The sequence below is a fragment of the Pseudophryne corroboree genome, chromosome 1 (assembly GCF_028390025.1).
Source record: "Pseudophryne corroboree isolate aPseCor3 chromosome 1, aPseCor3.hap2, whole genome shotgun sequence".
Lineage (NCBI taxonomy): Eukaryota > Metazoa > Chordata > Amphibia > Anura > Myobatrachidae > Pseudophryne > Pseudophryne corroboree.
In genome coordinates, this window is record NC_086444.1 from 879,995,439 (window position 1) to 880,017,516 (window position 22,078).

General features: G+C 42.2%; 1 protein-coding gene across 3 annotated transcripts in view; it reads left to right on the forward strand.

Moving 5' to 3' along the window:
- ADAMTS3 (ADAM metallopeptidase with thrombospondin type 1 motif 3) overlaps window positions 1-22,078 on the forward strand; it is a 375,923-nt gene that overhangs the window by 278,146 nt on the left and 75,699 nt on the right. For all 3 annotated transcript variants that reach the window (XM_063920099.1, XM_063920100.1, XM_063920101.1), the window contains 3 exons: window positions 4,974-5,149; window positions 17,273-17,406; window positions 21,841-21,964. In XM_063920099.1, coding sequence (XP_063776169.1) covers window positions 4,974-5,149; window positions 17,273-17,406; window positions 21,841-21,964 — 434 coding nt within the window. The remainder of the gene's footprint in view (window positions 1-4,973; window positions 5,150-17,272; window positions 17,407-21,840; window positions 21,965-22,078) is intronic.

Here is a 22,078-nt window from a genome sequence, read left to right on the forward strand (position 1 = left end):
TGGTCTCTCAACGGCCCGAGGATTTTCACCAAGGTAATGGCGGAAATGATGGTGCTCCTGCGGAAGCAAGGTGTCACAATTATCCCGTACTTGGACGATCTCCTCATAAAAGCGAGATCAAGAGAGCAGTTGCTGAACAGGGTATCTCTTTCACTGAAAGTGTTACAGCAACACGGCTGGATTCTCAATATTCCAAAGTCGCAGTTGGTTCCTACGACTCGTCTACCCTTCTTGGGCATGATTCTGGACACGGACCAGAAGAGGGTTTATCTCCCGATAGAGAAGGCCCAGGAACTCATTACTCTGGTCAAGAACCTATTGAAACCAAAACAGGTGTCAGTGCACTCGAGTCCTGGGAAAGATGGTGGCGTCATACGAGGCCATTCCCTTCGGCAGGTTCCATGCGAGGACTTTCCAATGGGACCTACTGGACAAGTGGTCCGGGTCACATCTTCAGATGCATCGGTTGATCACCCTGTCCCCCAGGGCCAGGGTGTCACTACTGTGGTGGCTGCAGAGTGCTCACCTTCTCGAGGGCCGCAGATTCGGCATTCAGGACTGGATCCTGGTGACCACGGATGCAAGCCTCCGAGGTTGGGGAGCAGTCACACAGGGAAGAAATTTCCAGAGTCTTTGGTCAAGTCAAGAGACTTGTCTTCACATCAACATCCTGGAGCTAAGGGCCATATACAATGCCCTACGTCAAGCGGAGACCTTACTTCGCGACCAACCAGTTCTGATCCAGTCAGACAACATCACCACAGTGGCTCATGTAAACCGCCAAGGCGGCACAAGGAGCAGAGTAGCAATGGCGGAAGCCACCAGAATTCTTCGCTGGGCGGAGAATCATGTAAGCGCACTGTCAGCAGTGTTCATTCCGGGAGTGGACAACTGGGAAGCAGACTTCCTCAGCAGACACGACCTACACCCGGGAGAGTGGGGACTTCATCCAGAAGTCTTCGCACAGATTGTGAGTCGGTGGGAACTGCCACAGATAGACATGCCTCAACAAAAAGCTACAGAGGTATTGCGCCAGGTCAAGAGACCCTCAGACAGTAGCGGTAGACGCCCTAGTGACACCGTGGGTGTTCCGGTTAGTCTATGTATTTCCTCCTCTTCCTCTCATACCAAAGGTGTTGAGGATAATAAGAAGAAAAGGAGTGAGAACAATCCTCATTGTTCCAGATTGGCCAAGACGGACCTGGTATCCGGATCTGCAGGAACTGCTCACAGAAGATCCGTGGCCTCTTCCTCTAAGACAGGACCTGTTGCAACAGGGACCCTGTCTGTTCCAAGACTTACCGCGGCTGCGTTTGACGGCATGGCGGTTGAACACCGGATCCTAGCAGAAAAAGGCATTCCGGTTGAGGTTATCCCTACGCTGATAAAGGCTAGGAAGGAAGTAACAGCAAAACATTATCACCGTATATGGCGAAAATATGTTTCTTGGTGTGAGACCAAGAATGCTCCTACAGAAGAATTCCATCTGGGCCGTTTCCTACACTTCCTACAAACTGGAGTGAATTTGGGCCTTAAATTAGGTTCCATTAAGGTCCAGATTTCGGCCCTATTTTTTTCTTTCAAAAATAATTGGCTTCTCTCCCAGAAGTTCAGACTTTTGTAAAGGGAGTGCTGCATATTCAGCCTACTTTTGTGCCTCCGGTGGCACCTTGGGATCTTAACGTGGTGTTAAGTTTCCTAAAGTCACACTGGTTTGAACCACTTAAAACGGTGGAGTTGAAATATCTTACGTGGAAGGTGGTCATGTTATTAGCCTTGGCTTCGGCTGAATTAGCGGCTTTGTCACATAAAAGCCCCTATTTGGTTTTCCATTTGGATAGAGCAGAATTGCGGACCTGTTCGCAATTTCTGCCAAAAGTGGTTTCATCTTTTCATATGAACCAACCTGTTGTGGTGCCTGTGGCTACACGTGACTTGGAGGATTCCGAGTTACTTGATGTGGTCAGGGCTTTAAAAATTTACGTAGCCAGAACGTCTAGAGTCAGGAAAACTCAAGGCCCATTCCACTAGGAAGGTGGGCTCTTCTTGGGCGGCTGCCCGGGGGGTCTCGGCACTACACTGTGTCTAGCTGCTACTTGGTCGGGTTCAAACACTTTTGCAAAATTCTACAAGTTTGATACCCTGGCTGAGGAGGACCTCATGTTTGCTCAATCGGTGCTGCAGGGTCATCCGCACTCTCCCGCCCGTTTGGGAGCTTTGGTATAATCTCCATGGTCCTTACGGAGTCCCCAGCATCCTCTAGGACGTTAGAGAAAATAAGATTTTACTTACCGGTAAATCTATTTCTCGTAGTCCGTAGAGGATGCTGGGCGCCCGTCCCAAGTGCGGACTTCTTCTGCAATACTTGTATATAGTTATTGCTTCAATAAGGGTTATGTTATAGATGCATCGGTCTTCAACTGATGATATGTTGTTTTCATACTGTTGACTGGGTAGTTATCACAAGTTATACGGTGTGATTGGTGTGGCTGGTATGGATCTTGCCCTTGGATTAACAAAATCCTTTCCTCGTACTGTCCATCTCCTCTGGGCACAGTTCTCTAACTGAGGTCTGGAGGAGGGGCATAGAGGGAGGAGCCAGTGCACACCAGGAACTAAATTCTTTCTTCAAGTGCCCATGTCTCCTGCGGAGCCCGTCTATCCCCATGGTCCTTACAGAGTCCCCAGCATCCTCTACGGACTATGAGAAATAGATTTACCGGTAAGTAAAATCGTATTTTTACTATCCAGATACCATACAAAGTTACATTAAAAAACATGAGTGAGTATTTAACATAAACTACTTAAAAAATGGTGCTCCATTGTGTAAGCTAAAAAAGTGTCATGAATAAAAAACCTCTGTATGAGATACTGACAAGTCCATTAGTAATGTAGCTACTTGTTCAAATTACAAGATAATATGTTGCAAATAGAAACTGTTCTTGTTTATGTTGATGTATAATCAGGGCACCCTTAGTCCCTGTATAGTTTCAACAAAGATAGGGCACACGGACAGTAGCTGCCGAGGATCGCCTTAGCGGGCTGTATGTATTGATTTATACCATCTATAGCATAAACGAAAACAAGATGATAATGTCAGAAGAAGTTAATTAAGACATGCTCCAGCTATCACAACTGTCAGCACTCCATCACATTCACAGTGTTATATAAAACAATTCAAGCCCAATAGTTCGTTTAAACCATACTGGGTTAGGGTCTGTAGTCTATAAATCCACTTGGATTCAAGCCATAATAGAGCCTTACCTCGATCGCCGCCTCTCTTCAACGGAGGCACGTGATCTCTCATTCGGTATTTGAGCATAGAAATATTGTGACCTGCTGATCGAAAGTGTTTGGCTACCGGTTGGTCGCTATGTTTTTTATGTAATTAATTTTTTACAGCACTCTTATGATTTGCAATCCGCTCCTTGAACATTGTTTCAGTCTTTCCTATATTATTAAGGCTGCAAGGACATGTAATCATATATATAACAAAGCGTGTTGTACATGTCAAATGATGTCTAATTTTATAAGCTTTACCAGATCTAGGGTGCCTGAATGTGTCTCCACTGATCATTGATCTGCAGGTGACACAATTAGCACATTTAATGCATCCTTTTTTGATGGGACCTAAAAAGGTATTGTGCCCCCTAACTGGTTGTGTGACATCAGTTCTTACTAACAGATCTCTCAAAGTTTGTTTCCTATTTAAACTCACTGATGTCATTTCACCTGTATCCTGACGAAAGAGTTAAAGTAAAGGACTCTGATACGTTGACCCATCACGGGAGAGTTTAAGTGATCTTTATTTCAGACGTCTGAGTGCCGCCGCATGCTTTACATATTTGTGCCAAATTCGAGCAGGAGTGTGGTAATTGGAAGGCACCGTCGCACATTATCCTGACAGATGGGGAGTGCCGGCTCCACAAACTCTTGTATATATGTATGTATGTGTGTATATATATATATACATATACATATATATATATATATATATATATATGCACACAGTGTCAAATTTCTTATTAGGCATTTGAGGCATATGCCTGGGTGCTGCACTTGTTTTGGGTTGGCACTTGGATGCTTGTGTTGGTACCATAAGTCCAAAAAGTACCGCTAACCGCTAAATATTTCCACTGTACTGTACCATATGCCATCTTGAATGAAGTGTAAATGAGTAGGACATGCACATACTGCCCCTTTAAGTTGTCCTGCTTAGTAAATTTTTATACATAATTAACGCCCCCCCCCCCAAAAAAAAAAAGTAATAGTGGCTTTTTATAAGTAGCCTATTAACTCATGCAGGGGGGGGGGGGTCCTCTCTATTGTGCCTAGTGGCTCCCTCTCCCCTAAATTTGCCCCTCTATCCATCCATCTGTCTGTCTGTCTGTCTGTCTGTCTATCTATCTGTGTGCATATACAGTATGTATATACATCTGTTGAGAGTAACACAGTAAGTGAAATGGAAATGACGGGGACTTTATAAAGTATATATTTTATTATCAATAACCAAATACAAATAAACAATTGTTTAAACAACTGATTCACACACATACAGTATGTTAACGAAAGGAACCCACAGTTTATTAAGGAAATATCTGAAAGCACAGAGAATAGGTTTTACATGAACTGGTAACATCTCTGCTATTTCCCTTTTAATTTGTAGTATATACTATAAATTTCAGTACCATTTATTAAAAGTAGTATTACCTGAAGTGTAATGTTTAACAGAACATTGAGATAACCCTTACCACTTAATTTAGTTGTTTAATACATAGTTATTAGGAATAATCTTACCAGATCGTGAATATAAAGTATGAACCCAATTATTTATAACCTGTATTCTATTCAGAGATGAATATTTATAATTCAAAACAAATTATTTATTTATATTCTTACTCAGCTATTCTTTATTTCATATTCAGTGTTTTTGTTCTGTTTGTCTTTTCACCCAAATGATTTTCTTTTCTTAGGCCAGTGAATGGGGGCCAAGACTGCTCTGGACTAAATTATGAATATCAACTGTGCAGCACAGAAGAATGCCCTAAACACTTTGAAGACTTCAGAGCACAACAGTGTCAGCAGAAAAACTCCCACTTCGAGTACCAGAATTCCAAACATCATTGGCTGCCATATGAGCATCCTGATGGTGAGAACAACGTCATTTCATTATGAAAAATCATGGTACTTTAGTAGCAAAAAAAAAGCAATGTGATGTAACCTGTCATCTTTATACACAGTATTGATGTACAGGAAAGTTGGATGTATGAACACTGATGAGAATAGTACTGTTCTGACCTCAGAAGTAAATAAATAAAGTGTCAAACTTTTGTGAAATTTTGTAACCAGCCCCAGCTATAACCACTCTAGGATATTTCTTACCATACACAAGGGAGAATGGAAAGGCATAAGCATTCACCTCCGGAATCCAACTGCACAAAGGAGATCACATTTAAAGTGGGCAAAATTAGACTAGAAACTATATTATAATCCCTCTCATCTAAGATGGTGAGTGGTTACTTTTTCTTATTTGCTTTTTTATTTTGAACTTAATAAGCCAGACACCCTGCTTTATTAGTTGTTGTGTAATCTGGCTAATTAGAATAATTGGGGAAAGTGCTGGGCAAGGTATAGCAACACTTCCATAGGAAATAACAAACACATCATCCATGTCCTGGTCACCAGGGTGGGTAGGTTGTACTCCAAGCACTATCCCAGGGGTTATTGTCTAAATACTGCTTCCCAGGGTTGGTGGATACAGCCCCAATGGTGGTGGCGGTGTTAGAGGTCAATAGTTTGTTCTGTACCTCATCCTCTCTAGTGGTGATTGGTAATTAACCCGTCATTACACTAAGGGCAATTTATTTGATGCCACCTTACACTGCGGAAACAGAGAAATGATGTAACATAGTATTTGAGGTTGAATAGAGGCAAATTGCCCATCATGTTCAACCTGTTTTAAGTTGTGATGATTCTACATACTTGCTAAATAATGTTTTATGACTAGTTAGCTACTATAACTCATGTTACCCCCGGATTAACCACATTGATATTTTAAGTATTATAACCTTGGATAGCTTTTTCATTCAGAAATGTATCCATTCCTTTTTTTAAATACAATTACAGAGTCCGCCATTACCACCTTCCCTGGCAGGGAATTCCACATCCTGATTGCCCTAACAGTGAAGAACCCTTTCCTCCGTTGCGTTCGGAACTTTCTCTCCTCCAGTCGCAGCGAGTGCCCACGTGTCCTAAACTGTGTTCTTTTAATAAATAATTCCTCTGATAACTCTTTGTGATGTCCCTTTACATATTTGAAGATATTAATAATATCTCCTCTTAGGCGCCTCTTTTCTAGTGTATACATATTCAGCCTAGTAAGTATTTCCTTATAGTCCAGTCCTTCTAGGCCTTTAATCAATTTAGTAGCTCGCCTTTGAACACTTTCGAGTTCACTGATGTCTTTTTTTATACAATGGTGCCCAGAACTGAACACAATATTCCAGGTGCGGACGTACCAATGCCTTATACAACGGCATGATTACATCCGAGTCCCTTGTCTCAATTCCCCTTTTTATGCACGCTAGCACCTTACTTGCCTTCTTTACTGCGTTTTGACATTGTGTATGGTTATTAAGCCTATTATCAATGAATACCCCCAAATCTTTTTCCAACTCTGTTTCCCCTAGGCGTTCCCCATTTAATATGTAGGATGCAAGTTTGTTTTGAGTCCCAAAATGCATAACCTTGCATTTGTCTGTATTGAACCTCATTTTCTCATATGTCCTAGAGGATGCTGGGGACACCAAAAGAACCATGGGGTATAGACGGGATCCGCAGGAGACATGGGCACTTTAAAACTTTCAAAAGGGGTGTGCACTGGCTCCTCCCTCTATGCACCTCCTCCAGACTCCAGTTTTAGAATTGTGCCCAGTGAGACTGGACGCACTACAGGGGAGCTCTACTGAGTTTCTCTGAAAATACTTTTTTGTTAGATTTTTTATGTTCAGGGAGGCTGCTGGCAACAACCTCCCTGCTTCGTGGGACTGAGGGGAGAGAAGTATGACCCACTTCTAGTGAGTTCAACGGCTCTGCTTCTGGCTACAGGACACCATTAGCTCCTGCGGGTTTGATCGCTGGGTACGCTCAGATGCTCGCTCCCACAGCCGGCCGTCACCCCCCTTACAGAGCCAGAAGTCAGAAGACAGGTGAGTAGAAGAAGAACGAAGACTTCAGTGACGGCATTTCTCTGAGGTACCGCGCAGTGGAAGGACGCTGCGCGCCAAGCTCCCGCTCACACACACAACACTTCTGGGTGCAGGGCGTGGAGGGGGGGCGCCCTGGGCAGCTTAAAATACCTCAGCAAAAGTTTGGCAATAGGGAACATTAGTGTAAGACACTGTCCTAATCTATTATAAAAGAGCTGGACGGAAGCGTGCCATTAAGGGGGCGGAGCTTCGTCCCCACAGCTCACTCGGCGCCATTTCTTCTCCGCTGGCTGCAGAGACGCTGGTCCTTCCTCACACTGCTATACAAGTATCAGGGTGCAAAACGGGGGGGGACCCAGGTTATTTGGTGCAATATTATATAATATAAAAAGCACTACAGGTCTGGGGCATTTTAGTTAACGCTTCTGACCCATTGTTTTGGCGCTGGGGTGTGAGCTGGCAAATTCCCTCTGTGTCTCTCTGACAGGCTTCTCTGTGGGTCTATCCCCTATAAGCCCAGTGTGTCTGTGGGTGTGTATTACACGTGTGTCGGCATGTCTGAGGCTGAGTGTTCTTCACAGGAGGAGACTGTAGTAGAGACGCAAAAGGAGGTGGGGGTGACCGTGTCGGCACCGCCGACTCCTGATTGGGTAAAGGTATTGAATGCTTTGAATGCTAATGTAGCTCGTATTAGTAAAAGATACCGATACCGACAGAAACTCTGATTCCAGTGTCGACTATAGCGATTCCAGATTAGATCCAAAGTTGGCAAAAAGCATTCAGTACATGATTGTGGCAGTTAAAGAGGTATACATATCACTGAAGACCCGGCTGTCCCTGATAAAAGGGTCTGTATGTATAAGGAAAGGAAACCTGAGATAACGTTTCCTCCCTCTCATGAACTGAACACGCTATTTGAAAAAGTCTGGGAAGGTCCTGACAGAAAGTTTCAGATTCCCAAAAGAATTACGGTAGCTTATCCATTTCCCTCAGCGGATAGGGAAAAGTGGGAGTCACCACCCACCGTGGACAAGGCCCTGTCACGTTTGTCTAAAAAGGTGGCGCTCCCGTCACCTGACACGGCGGCCCTTAAGGATCCTGCGGATCGAAAACAAGAAACTACGTTAAAGTCCATTTATGCGACCACAGGTACGCTACTCAGACCTGTCTTCTGAAATAGATAGCATCCTCTTGACGCTGGGTTATATCAAGGATGCTGCAGCATACCTTAAGGAAGCTGCGAGAGATATTGGTCTTTTGGGATCAAAGGCCAATGCCATGGCAGTCTCAGCTAGACGAGCGTTGTGGATTCACCAATGGAATGCTGATGCTGATTCCAAGAAAAGTATGGAATCTCTACCATATAAAGGCAAGGCTTTATTTGGTGACGGCCTTGATGATTTGGTATCTACAGCTACCGCGGGTAAGTCATCCTTTTTGCCTTATGTTCCTTCACAACAAAAGAAAACGCATCACTATCAGATGCAGTCCTTTCGGCCCAATAAATACAGAAAGGGCCAAGGTTCCTCCTTCCTTGCTACTAGAGGAAGGGGAAGAGGTAAACGATCACCAGCCTTGTCAGGCTCCCAGGAGCAGAAGTCCTCCCAGGCTTCTGCCACTTCCACCGCATGACGTTGGGGCTCCTATGCGGGAGTCTGCACCAGTGGGGGCACATCTCAAACTCTTCAGTCAGTTTTGGGTTCGTTTGGACCTAGACCCATGGGTTTTACAAATAGTATCCCAAGGGTACAAGCTGGATTTTCAAGACGTTCCCCCTCGCCGTTTTTTCAAATCGGCCTTACCAGCTTCTCTTCCGGACAGGGAGGTAGTTTGCGACACAATACAAAAGTTGTGTCAAAATCAAGTTATCGTCAGGGTTCCCCAGTCACAACAGGGAGAAGGCTTTTATTCGAGCCTGTTTGTGGTCCCGAAGCCGGACGGCTCGGTCAGACCAATCCTAAACCTGAAATCCCTACATTTCTACCTAAAGAAATTCAAATTCAAGATGGAGTCTCTCCGAGCAGTGATCTCCAGTCTGGAGGAAGGGGATTTTATGGTGTCGGTGGACATAAAGGATGCCTACTTACATGTTCCCATTTATCCTCCGCATCAGGCTTACCTGAGGTTTGCAATTCAGGATTGTCATTACCAATTTCAAACGTTGCCGTTTGGTCTGTCCACGGCTCCGAGGATTTTCACCAAAGTGATGGCGGAGATGATGGTTCTCCTTCGCAAGCAAGGAGTCATGATTATCCCATACTTGGACGATCTCTTGATAAAGGCGAGATCCAGGGACCAGTTGGTAAAAAAAAGTTGCACTCTCCCTGACAGTCCTTCAGCAACATGGTTGGCTCCTAAACTTGCCAAAATGACAGTTGATTCCGACAACGCGGTTGTCGTTTTTGGGAATGATATTGGACACAGAACTACAGAAAGTTTTTCTTCCAGTGGAAAAGGCTTTGGAACTTCAGAGTCTGGTCAAACAAATTCTGAAGCCAGCAAGAGTGTCAATCCATCAATGCATTCGGTTGCTGGGGAAGATGGTTGCGGCCTACGAGGCCATTCAGTTTGGCAGGTTCCATGCCAGAGCGTTCCAGTGGGACCTGTTGGACAAGTGGTCCAGGTCCCACCTACACATGCACCGAAGGATAATCCTGCCTTCCAAAACCAGGGTATCACTCCTGTGGTGGCTACACAGTTCTCACCTCCTAGAGGGGGGCAGGTTCGGGATACAGGACTGGATCCTAGTGACCACTAATGCAAGCCTCCGAGGCTGGGGCGCAGTCACAATGGGAGAAAACTTCCAAGGAAGATGGTCAAGTCAGGAAACTTGTCTCCACATAAATGTTCTGGAGTTAAGGGCCATTTACAATGGCCTTCTGCAAGCGGAACATCTTCTTCGAGATCTACCTGTGCTGATCCAGTCGGAAAATGTAACAGCAGTAGCGTACATAAACCGTCAGGGCGGAACGAAAAGTAGAGCGGCAATGGCAGAAGCCACAAGGATTTTCCGCTGGGCGGAAAAGCATACAAGCGCTCTGTCAGCGATATTCATTCCAGGAGTGGACAACTGGGAAGGGGATCGGTATGAAATACCTCCAATCAAAATCCTGACGTTCAAAATCCCGACACCAATTGACTGATGGTAAAAATCCCGACAAGGTCAAAATCCCGACATGGACAAAATACCGACATTTAAAATACCGACAAGGTCAAAATACCGACATATAAATTGCCGACAGGTCAAAATATCGACATGCGGTTTTGGTTGTTTTTTTGTGTATGTCGACATAAGTCAACATGGACACCATATAAAGTGTACCGCAACCCCTCGCATGGCTCGCTGCACTCGCCATGCTTCGGGCACGGTGCCTCGCTGCGCTCGGCACACTATTATATTCCCCCTCCAGGTCCACTGGGATGGTAAAGTATGAACAAGTTGGTTTCAATGACAAAAATCATGAAAAACTCATGTCGGTATTTTGACCTGTCTGCATTTTACATGTCGGTATTTTGACCTGGTAGGTATTTTAAATGTCGGTGTTTTGTCCATGTCGGGATTTTGACCATCGGTCAATAGGTGTCGGGATTTTGAAGTCGGGATTTTGATTGGAGGTAAACTGACTGCATACCCTGGGAAGCAGACTTCCTCAGCAGACACGATCTCCATCCAGGAGATTAGGGCCTCCACCAAGAAGTCTTCGCAGAGGTGACAAGTCGTTGGAGAGATGCTCAAGTAGACATGATGGCATCTCGTCTCAACAAGAAGCTTCAGAGATATTGTTCCAGGTCAAAGGACCCACAAGCAATTGCAGTGGATGCACTGGTGACACCGTGGGTGTTTCAGTCGGTGTATGTATTCCGTCCACTTCCTCTCATTCCAAAGGTTCTAAAAATCATAAGAAGAACAAAGATCCGGGCGATCCTCATTGTCCCAGACTGGCCAAGGAGGGCTTGGTATCCAGATCTTCAGGAATTACTCATAGGAGATCCCTGGCCTCTTCCTCTGCACGAGGACCTGTTACAACAGGGGCCATGCGTGTATCAGGACTTACCGCAACTACGTTTGACGGCATGGCGGTTGAGCGCAAAATCTTAGCCCGTAAGGGTATTCCCAGTGAAGTCATTCCCACACTTATTCAGGCCAGAAAAGGGGTAACGTCTGAACATTACCACCGTATTTGGAGAAAATATGTTTCTTGGTGTGAATCCAAGGGGGCTCCTACGGAGGAGTTTTGGCTAGGACATTTTCTCCATTTTCTACAAGCAGGTGTGGATGCGGGCCTAAAATTGGGCTCAAATAAGGTACAGATTTCGGCCAATTGTTTCAGAAACAATTGGCCTCCCTTCCAGAAGTTCAGACTTTCGTGAAAGGCGTGTTGCACATCCAACCTCCATTTGTGCCTCCAGTGGCACCATGGGATCTTAATGTGGTGTTGCAGTTCCTTCAATCACATTGGTTTGAACCTTTACGGAAGGTGGAGTTTAAATTCCTCACTTGGAAAGTGGTCATCCTGTTGGCCTTGGCATCTGCAAGGTGGGTGTCTGAGTTGGCGGCCTTGTCTCACAAGAGCCCTTATTTGATCTTCCATGAAGATAGAGCTGAATTGAGGACACATCAACAATTTCTACCGAAGGTGGTTTCCTCTTTCCACATGAACCAACCTATTGTGGTGCCTGTGGCTACTGACGCCTTCGCTGAGTCAAAATCTCTGGATGTGGTCAGAGCTTTGAAGATTTATGTCACCAGAACAGCTCAGATTAGGAAAACAGAGGCTCTGTTTGTCCTGTATGCTCCCAACAAGGTTGGGTGTCCTGCTTCCAAGCAGACCATTGCATGCTGGATCTGTAACATGATTCAGCATGCTCATTCCATGGCTGGATTGCCGTTACCGAAATCGGTAAAAGCCCATTCTACTAGAAAGGTGGGCACATCCTGGGCGGCTGCCCGGGGGGTCTCGGCATTGCAACTTTGCCAGGCAGCTACTTGGTCGGGGTCAAAGACTTTTGCAAAGTTCTACAAGTTTGACACCTTGGCCGATGAAGACCTTAAGTTTGGTCAATCAGTGCTGCAGAGTCATCCGCACTCTCCCGCCCATTCTAGAGCTTTGGTATAACCCCATGGTTTTTTTGGTGTCCCCAGCATCCTCTAGGACATATGAGAAAATTGGATTTTAATACCTACCGGTAAATCCTTTTCTCTTAGTCCATTTAGGATGCTAAGCGCCCGTCCCAGTGCGTACTGTATCTGCAGTCATTGGTTATGGTTACACACCTGTTGTGTTCTGTTTATAGTCAGCCTGTTGCTGAAATTGTTCATGCCGTCGGCTTGTGTTCTGTTGAATACCACGTTGTACGGCGTGCTTGAGGTGTGTACTGGTATGAATATCACCTTAGTTTAACAATAAATTCTTTCCTCGAAATATGTCCGTCTCCCTGGACACAGTTCCTATAACTGGAGTCTGGAGGAGGGGCATAGAGGGAGGAGCCAGTGCACACCCCTTTTGAAAGTCTTAAAGTGCCCATGTCTCCTGCGGAACCTGTCTATACTTTTTAGGATTGGTTTTACTCTCTGTAGCGATTTGCTTATCATTTTCCATTTTAGCTGCTCTTATTGCTTTTTTGCATTTCTTATTACACTCCTTGTAATACTTGAAAGACTCCTCCTTTCCATTAGATTTAAATGCTTTGAAAGCCCGCTTTTTTTTAATCCATTTCTGCCTTAACCTTCTTAAGCCACATCGGTTTCAGTTTAATACTCCTGCGTTTACTGCCTATGGGAATAAAGTTATGAATATTGCTATCCAGCAACCCTTTTAAAACATCCCACATTTCCGAAGTGTTCTTGTTATTAAACAGAACCTCCCACTCTATCAAAGACATCCGCAGCTTCAAATCACATGCAGTAGGCGATCTTATTCCAGTGCAGAGTGCTTACATAAAGTCAACATTTGCTCATTTGCCATGATCTACATCCCATTATTTTTATCATACATTTTATTTTGTTAAATAAAATATTGTTTTTATTTTTTTTTAGAACCATACATTTGCTTACTCAACTGAATTTACTACCAAGATTGCTTTCTAGTTATGTATATGGACATACAGTGCATTTGAGTAACTGTCCTATTATGCCTTACATGTTTGTATGGCATGCATGTAATGTATGCACAAAAATGTCACTGGAAATGGAACATTACAATGATGTGATATAGAGTGGAGCAAAATTCTTTTCAGTAAATGGTACAGTTGAGCCCCTATGGGACAGCTCATCGTTAACCCCTCTCTGCGGTTCATTGAAAATGCTGTGGAGTGGGCCGGGTTAGTATGGTTGCATGCAGGGCTGATAAATGACACCATGTTCCATACTGCGTACATTTTTGTTTATTAAATAATATTCAAGTGTATAGTTTACTTTAATCAGGGTGTAGATTAGTAAGAAAAACATGTCTGCAGGGATGTGATAAATAGAATAGGAAAGAATAGTGGAGGAGGTTAGCCTTTTGCATAGTTGAGCAGATTATTCATTTTAGGGAGTATAATGTGGATTTAACTTATTAACTACAAAGTATATCTATACTTACAATGTATGCTGTTTAGTAAATTAATGATTTGTGGACCTTGGAAAGACTCCAGTTATCCCAAGTTTCCCATGAAATTAACATTAACCTTTCATAAGACTGCTTACACTGTTCTTGGTAATTAATTGTGATTTTTTTTTTTTAAATTAGCTGCTATGTCTGCTATTTTGTTTATATTGAATTTATGACTCAATCTTATCCTCCAATTCAGAGATGGATGCTGCTGTGTCTATATTATGAGTCATGGCTTCTGTAGTAGCCTTCATCTGAATATGTAAGGACTGAGACACCCACTCTCAGCATCTGTACAAGCTGTAGTACTGTCGGTGTTTCTTTAGATGCCACCACTGGTGCACTATAGCTCAGATGCACTTTCTATATCTGGCTACGGCCACCCATTGCTGCAGATGCACATCTGGGAGCCCAGCTGCTTTCACTGACTATGAAACTGACTTTTTTGTGATCACTTCTAGCCACGTCCCAGTGACCACCCAGGATCGCCCCTCACTTTTTCGTCCCATTTCTGATACCGTCTGTCCTGATTGCAATATCATCCTTGTGCATTTACTTGCTTCAGTGCATGCATAGTTGCAAAAATTCGCTCAACTACGTGAAACTAGGCATTGCGTGGAGATTGCCTGGAACTCAGAATCAGGCCCTAAGAGAGAAGCGTGTAGTTAAATGACCTTCTCAGGGTCCTAATTAGATAGCAGATCGGTTTTTAAATGTTCTTTCATGTGATTTAACATTGCTAGTCCAAAATACACACGTTTTCTAATAATCATGAGCTTTGTTTTATATTAGCTAATGGAGGAAAGATCATCACATTGGGTTATGAGATCAGCAGAATGTTGGTCAGTCTATGGTTGGATGGTTGAGCTTTATAAGTAGACATCACTGCGTTCATTGACTAACCTACTACATACACTTGGCCTAATTTACCAAGCACACTGGATTGGCACATAAAAAACCTTGGTTTTGCGCCACTGTAAGTGAATGGTACTCCTAGTGCACAGCAAGTTGCATGCCCACTATTCACACTCTGGAGATGCATAAGTGTGCAATGTGGCATTGTGCAGAAGTGTTAATTTCACAATTATGTCCAATCTCCCCCCTTTTGCTAAATTATGTATCTGCATTTTCCTCCTAAAATGCTTATTGATGGTTTATTTATCCCATGACAGCAAGAGAACACCCGGACTGTCTTCATTACATTTATTACTTTTCTGTATGTGAAACTTTTTACTAAGTTGTTTAGTCACCTTGGTGGAGAAGCACATGTGAAGGTTGAAAAATGTGTTCTATTACCTCATTTCAGTAATCCTGCTCCACAAAAATATTGTTTTATACTTCAATGACACTACGTGCACCTACTCCATACTTAGCAAAGAATGCTTTGCAAATCTGTACAATAATTCTAGCCCTCAGGCTTATCTGCTGCTCTAGTGCAGAGACAAACAATGTACATAACTCGTACACAATCAGACATATAACAATTGTGTTCAGTCCTCTGTAAATGAATCAAATCACACCTTCACCAGCCTGATCTTCTATATAAGCAGCTATTATAAAGGGGGGGAAAAATCTGTAAATACCAATGAGAAATACTGCAACATTAAAATGTACAGTAAGTGTTGAGGAGAGCAGTCAGCACTGACTACTCCTAGCTGCAGTTGTCCTCATAGTAATGGAGGTGCGGTAACAAATGTGTGTGACCTCCAACCCAATGCACCATTTCTGCACATCTTCCTCTACCATGCTCTGCATTGTAAGGAAGTATGAACTACAGTAACCTCCATCATAAACTGCTGGCAGCTGTCACCATAGCATAAGAGTGAATTTATAGAAAGTCTAATACTAAAAATGTTAATGCAGAGTTTCCCAAACTCTACCATTACAGTCCAGGTTTTAAGGATATCCATGCTTGAGTTCAAATGGTTAAATCAAATTGACTGAGGTACTAAATAAGTCACCAGTGCCCAAGCATTAATATCCTGTAATGGCAAGTTTGGGAAACTCTGCATTAATGTGTTTGTTCTTATTAATGTTTGTAGTATTAATCTTGGTATAAATTTATTTTAATATTTTTATATCCCCTGATTAACTTTTAAAAAGTGCAGCTCTTACCTTCTAATGTTGTTGTACCATCTTTCCTGTGCCCTCAAAGTGAGTCATTATTTATTACATTACGTTATACAGGTTGAGTATCCCATATCCAAATATTCCGAAATACGGAATATTCCGAAATACGGACTTTTTTGAGTGAGAGTGAGATATTGAAACCTTTGTTTTTTGATGGCTCAATGTACACAAACTTTGTTTAATACACAAAGTTATTAATAATATTGTATTAAATGACCTTCAGGCTGTGTGTATAAGGTGTATATGAAACATAAATGAATTGTGTGAATGTAGACACACTTTGTTTAATGCACAAAGTAATAAAAAATATTGGCTAAAATGACCTTCAGGCTGTGTGTATAAGGTGTATATGTAACATAAATGCATTCTGTGCTTAGACTTGGGTCCCATAACCATGATATCTCATTATGGCATGCAATTATTCCAAAATACGGAAAAATCCGATATCCAAAATACCTCTGGTCCCAAGCATTTTGGATAAGGGATACTCAACCTGTATATTTATAAAATGAAGCACAGGAGTATGCAGACATACAGTATGTCACAAAAACACCTTTCTAGTTACACGTTTATGTCCCACAGTAACCATCACCGCATGGAGAGAGTTTTCATAGACTGTGTTTCTAGCATGAAGAGTCTTTCATACGTATTCATAGCATAGATTTAAAGCTAGGACACATTTAGGAAGCAAGAAGATCAATGTCCAAAAGCATAGACATTGCTTCACCATGACACCCTGATCCACCCAGCCACAGTAGACTTGCCTAGCCATGTTCACAATTTGCTTTGGTCACATCACCTATTACAGTAAGTTAGGCCCCTTTTGCCCACCATTAATTTGGGGATATGTTGGTATTAAAATTAAACGTAGTCCAGAAATATCAGTTATACCTGTTTCAGACAGAGTTTTTGAACCAGCCCGGGTTAATTTCTGTGTAAAAGGATCAATCCGGGTCAAAAATCCTGGCACTTTGACCCAGCTTTCAACCAGGGTCGGAGTTCCGTGAATTGCTTCGGGCAAGGTTACTCTTCCCAATCGTAGTCCACATGGATGGTAAAGCATGAAAAAGTAAAAAAAAATGGAAAAATTCATGTTGACCTTTTTCCATGTCGACCTAGTGACCATGTCGTCCTAATGTATGTCGACCAATAGTGGTCGACCTAATGACTGTCGACCTGTCTGCCTGTTACCCATTCCTCCTGTTCAATTCATTCTTCCTGGTAACAATCAACACATCAATCATTTCAGTGATAAAGACCAATGTTGTAATAGCTTTAAAACATGAATTCAAATGAACTGGCCACACTGACCCTGTTTTCCATTTTTGTATATTGTTCCAGCCAATAAAAGATGCCAGCTGTATTGTCAGTCCAAACAAACTGGAGATATTGCATCAATGAAGCAACTGGCGCATGATGGAACACGCTGCTCATACAAGGATCCCTATAGCATTTGTGTGAGAGGAGAGTGTGTTGTAAGTTTTACATTCACTATGTATTTAAAATGTGGATTTCACTGAACATCTAATATGAAACCCACTAATAACTGATGTTAGCACCGGTCTCACTATGGGGTCTATTCATGAAGCAGTGAAAAGAGTGGAGAAGTGAGCCAGTGGAAAAGATGCCCATGGCAACCAATCAGCTGCTCTGTATGATTTTGTAGTATGCAAATTATAGATGTTACTTCAATGCTGATTGGTTCTTCTCCACTGGCTCACTTCTCCACAGTTTTCACTGCTACATGAATAGACCCCTATATATATAACGTGAGTCTTTTATTTTAGTAAAGCTGTGACACTGGGGGGAGGGCGACCAGGGAGACAAGGGGCAACTCAGGAATCAGTAAACGAGGCTAAAGGCCACAAATACATTTTACTATAGATACTGTAGCAGCTTTGTCACAATATAATCATAACAGAAACAATCTTTGTTTTGGGTTTCCTTTTTAAATAACGTTAGTTGTCATTGTTGCCAGGTCGTGCAATGCACTGTGATGATTACACATCATTACATTACTTGTACTATGCACAAAACTTATGATTCCTGCATTTTTATTCTAACACTGCTTCCGTAAGTGGCATCAGTGTACAGAGAGCCTCATAATGGAAGCAAAGCCTTCAGAGTTGTTCCACACTGATTATATTTTGACATTCCCCTGAAATTGAAGTTAAATAATGTCTGATATAATCACATTTCTAGTTTCCTTCTTGTTTGTTAGAAGCATAAATGTGTTGGCTTCTTGAGAAAGGGGTCTTTTCATGTAGATGTGACAATATAAATTGTTACTTTTCACTATATATCGAAACAGTTCAATATATAGCTGTATATAAATAAAAACATACTGCGCTTCTGGGGTTACAAATTAAAATAGAAAGACGTTAATGCCAAATGGAAGATATATTAAAAATGTAATAATACAAACAAATCACACGCAATACACATTAAAATGCGTAATAAATACTGATGCAATATAAAAGTATCAAAGTCACTGGAATGTTACAAATAGAATTGCCACAATTATTAATCTTAATTGGTATCAAGTTAAATGCTGTCTTTTTGTGGATCCTTATCCATAATATAGTGCAGCCTAAGAGTCTATATTGCTCAATGATTGTGATTGCCTCTATAGTGGCACAAGAACAGCAATGTGTGGCATCTGGAATACCCAGTATTAATAGCTGGGGTATGTCTGTATCCCTGCTGGGTTGGAGTTTCCTGGCAGCGCTGGAGAGGGAAGACGGGAGGATCCAACAAAACAGAAATGACCAACCTAGGTTGGAAGGGCGCTTCGTGTGGTGTTTTTCAAATAGAGGTAAAAGCAGCTGCCTAAATTAGGTTAGATACACCTAAGACATAAAAACAAAAAGCAATGGAGACAGTTCTAAACCAGATGGATTGTCATTTACCAAAATATTTAATTGTTAGAATAAAATAAAATACAGCAGATTTAAAAATGAATTCATATATAATACACTATAACCATATGCTTCTAGTCACCATATGATTGCGTACCGCATTCCACCTGTTCCAAATAACTCTCATAGGACCAGATAAACTTTGTAAGTGGACATGGATAGTTTCTTAGGGCTAACAGCACAGTCCCAGGAATGGTATATCTCACTTCCAACGCTGGAGGAATATCAGTCCCACATTGATTGAATTCAGAAAGATGAGGAGTTCTCACCAGAATTGCGGTGGCTTTTTGAGAGTCCGATCCTTTTAGACGAAATTCATTCCAACAATTGTTGCATTACCGGTCCAATGATGGTTCAGGTGGCGGTCTTTAATTCTCCAGTAGATTGGGGTGACAAGTGAAGCATACACTGACGCGTTTCACAGCCAGAACTACTGCTTTTTCAAAGGTGACTAGAGTTGTAAACTGACAGTATAGTTATACCTAAGTTAATTAACCAAGTAATCACACATGATTAGACAATCCATCTGTTATGTTAAAATAATCAATAGAATCTTTAGTATTTATATATATCTATAATAAAAGCAGACTCAGAGGCAAATGGAATGTGGAGATCTAATTTTTTCATTATTTTAATAAACAAAAAAACAGTTCACTAACTATAAATTGAAATCACTTCCGGACTATGGGTGCTGCAACGCACGGCAAATAGCCGGGTTTCCAGTCCTTGGACCGCAATGACTAATTGTAAGTTCCCCTCATTTCCCCTTCCAGCCAATGGACGTGAGCGGGGTCATGTGACATCCGGTCCATGGCCCGCAGCCCATGTTCCACAGCACCCGGACTAAAACCACATCCTTTACGAGGGGCTGGGTAGGGATACAGCACGTGGACGCTATAACACGGGCTATCTCATCATCCATACACATCACACACCTTCCGGAGAAATGGAACGCAAATGAAATCATGTGATTTAGTACACAAACAAATCACATGATCAGTTTATTCATTATACAAACAATTTAGCTACTAATACTTTCGTACTGAAATAATGACACTAAAGTGTAGATGCAATGTTATTTAAATTATATAATATTATTCCATACATACAGCTTGATTAGTAGTTATACTTTTCCAATTCATATAAGACCCCATCTCATGATTACAGTGACCCGATATCACTATTCTTACTCATTTTAATAAAGCCGAAGAGAAAGAGAACCTCTGGTCCTTCATTTCCAGGTTCTCTTTCTCTTCGCCTCTTCAAGCTGTATGTATGGAATAATATTATATAATTTAAATAACATCGTATCTACACTTTAGTGTCATTATTTCATGATGAGATACCACGTATTATAGCGTCCACGTGATGTATCCCTACCCAGCCCCTCGGAAAGGATGTGTTTTTAGTCCATACGTTCCAGCACACATATTCCGGAAGTGATTTAAATTTATAGTTAGCAAACTGTTTTTTTTGTTTATTAAAATAATGAAAAAATAAGATCTCCACATTCCATTTGCCTCTGAGTCTGCTTTTATTATAGCTTTATATATATATATATATATATATATATATATACTAAAGATTCTATTTATTATTCTAACATAACAGCTGGATTGTCTAATCTTGTGTGATTAATTTGTTAATTAACTTAAGTATAAATACACTGTCAGTTTACAACTCTATTCACCTTTGAAAAAGCAGTAGTTCTGGCTGTGAAACGCGTCAGTGTATGCTTCACTTGTCACCCCAATCTACTGGAGAATTGAAGACCGCCATCTGAACCATCATTGGACTGGTAATGCGACAATTGTTGGACTGAATTTCATCTAAAAGGATCGGACTCTCAAAAAGCCACCGCAATTCTGGTGAGAACTCCCCATCTTTCTGAATTCAATCAATGTGGGACTGATATTACTCCAGCATTGGAAGTGAGATATACCGTTCCTGGGACTGTGCTGTCAGCCCTAAGAAACTATCCATGTCCACTTACAAAGTTTATCTGGTTCTATGAGAGTTATTTGGAACAGGCGGAATGCGGTACGCAATCATAAGGTGACTAGAAGCATATGGTTGTAGTGTAATATATATGAATTCATTTTTAAATCTGCTGTATTTTTATATTATTTTAACAATTGAATATTTTGGTAAATGACAATCCATCTGGTTTAGCACTGCTTCCATTGCTTTTTGGGAGGATCCAACACACTGCTGAGTGCCAGGTGTATACCAAGTAAAAGACGTGGACGGAGTCGTAAACGCGTTTCATCACATGACTTTCTCAAAGGCAGTGTACTCAGGGCCTGATTCAGAGATGTAGGCAAATGCCTTTGCAGCTACTTCAGTGTGCAGTGGCTGTGTGATAATGTGCCAGTGTAGCAGCTGCCGGGATTTGTATTGAGATGCCCACTGGAGACGTCTGAGATCGGCCACTTGGTCGATAACCGACCTTCTGAGTTACCCTTTGGTCACGCAGGCTGGACGTCAGAACTAAGATGCCAGAGCCGTATTCACTGTGTATATGGTTGCGCGGTCACATGCTGTGACATGCCCCTGACACGATCGCGATATGCTTGCGTTTGAGTGTTCATCCTCAAGTTACCGCCTACAAACACTTCCTGACTGTCAGTCACTTTGCAAATAAATCCTCACTGTGACCACCATGGCAATACCCTCGCAGGACCATACTGCTATATGAGACTTATACAGTACCAAAATGATCACTCTACTGTGTACAGATTCGCCACTGCGGCCATCTCTGTATTAGGCCCTAAACCCAGAGTGATACCACAATTCTACACATCTTATATAGCCATCTTATATGTATTATTGTGAAGCCATATATATTTATATTATGCATACTTATATGAGAAGGATTTGTTTTGGCTCTATAGTGATGTAATGATCAGTTATAGAGTATATTTGTGTTTATCACTGTGTATCTATAGTCAGTATGCAGACTGATGCCTTTGCCTGCTCTCTATGTTGCAGAAAGTTGGCTGTGATAAGGAGATTGGTTCCAACAAGCTGGAAGATAAGTGTGGAGTGTGCGGTGGGGACAACTCACACTGCCGCACTGTGAAGGGGACATTTACTAGGACTCCGAAAAAACTTGGTAATAACAAATATTCAGTAACTTTCATTGTGCACTGTTACTCTGCTGCCTGCTTGGCACTATACACTATGGGGGTCATTCCGAGTTGATCGCTCGCTAGCTACTTTTAGCAGC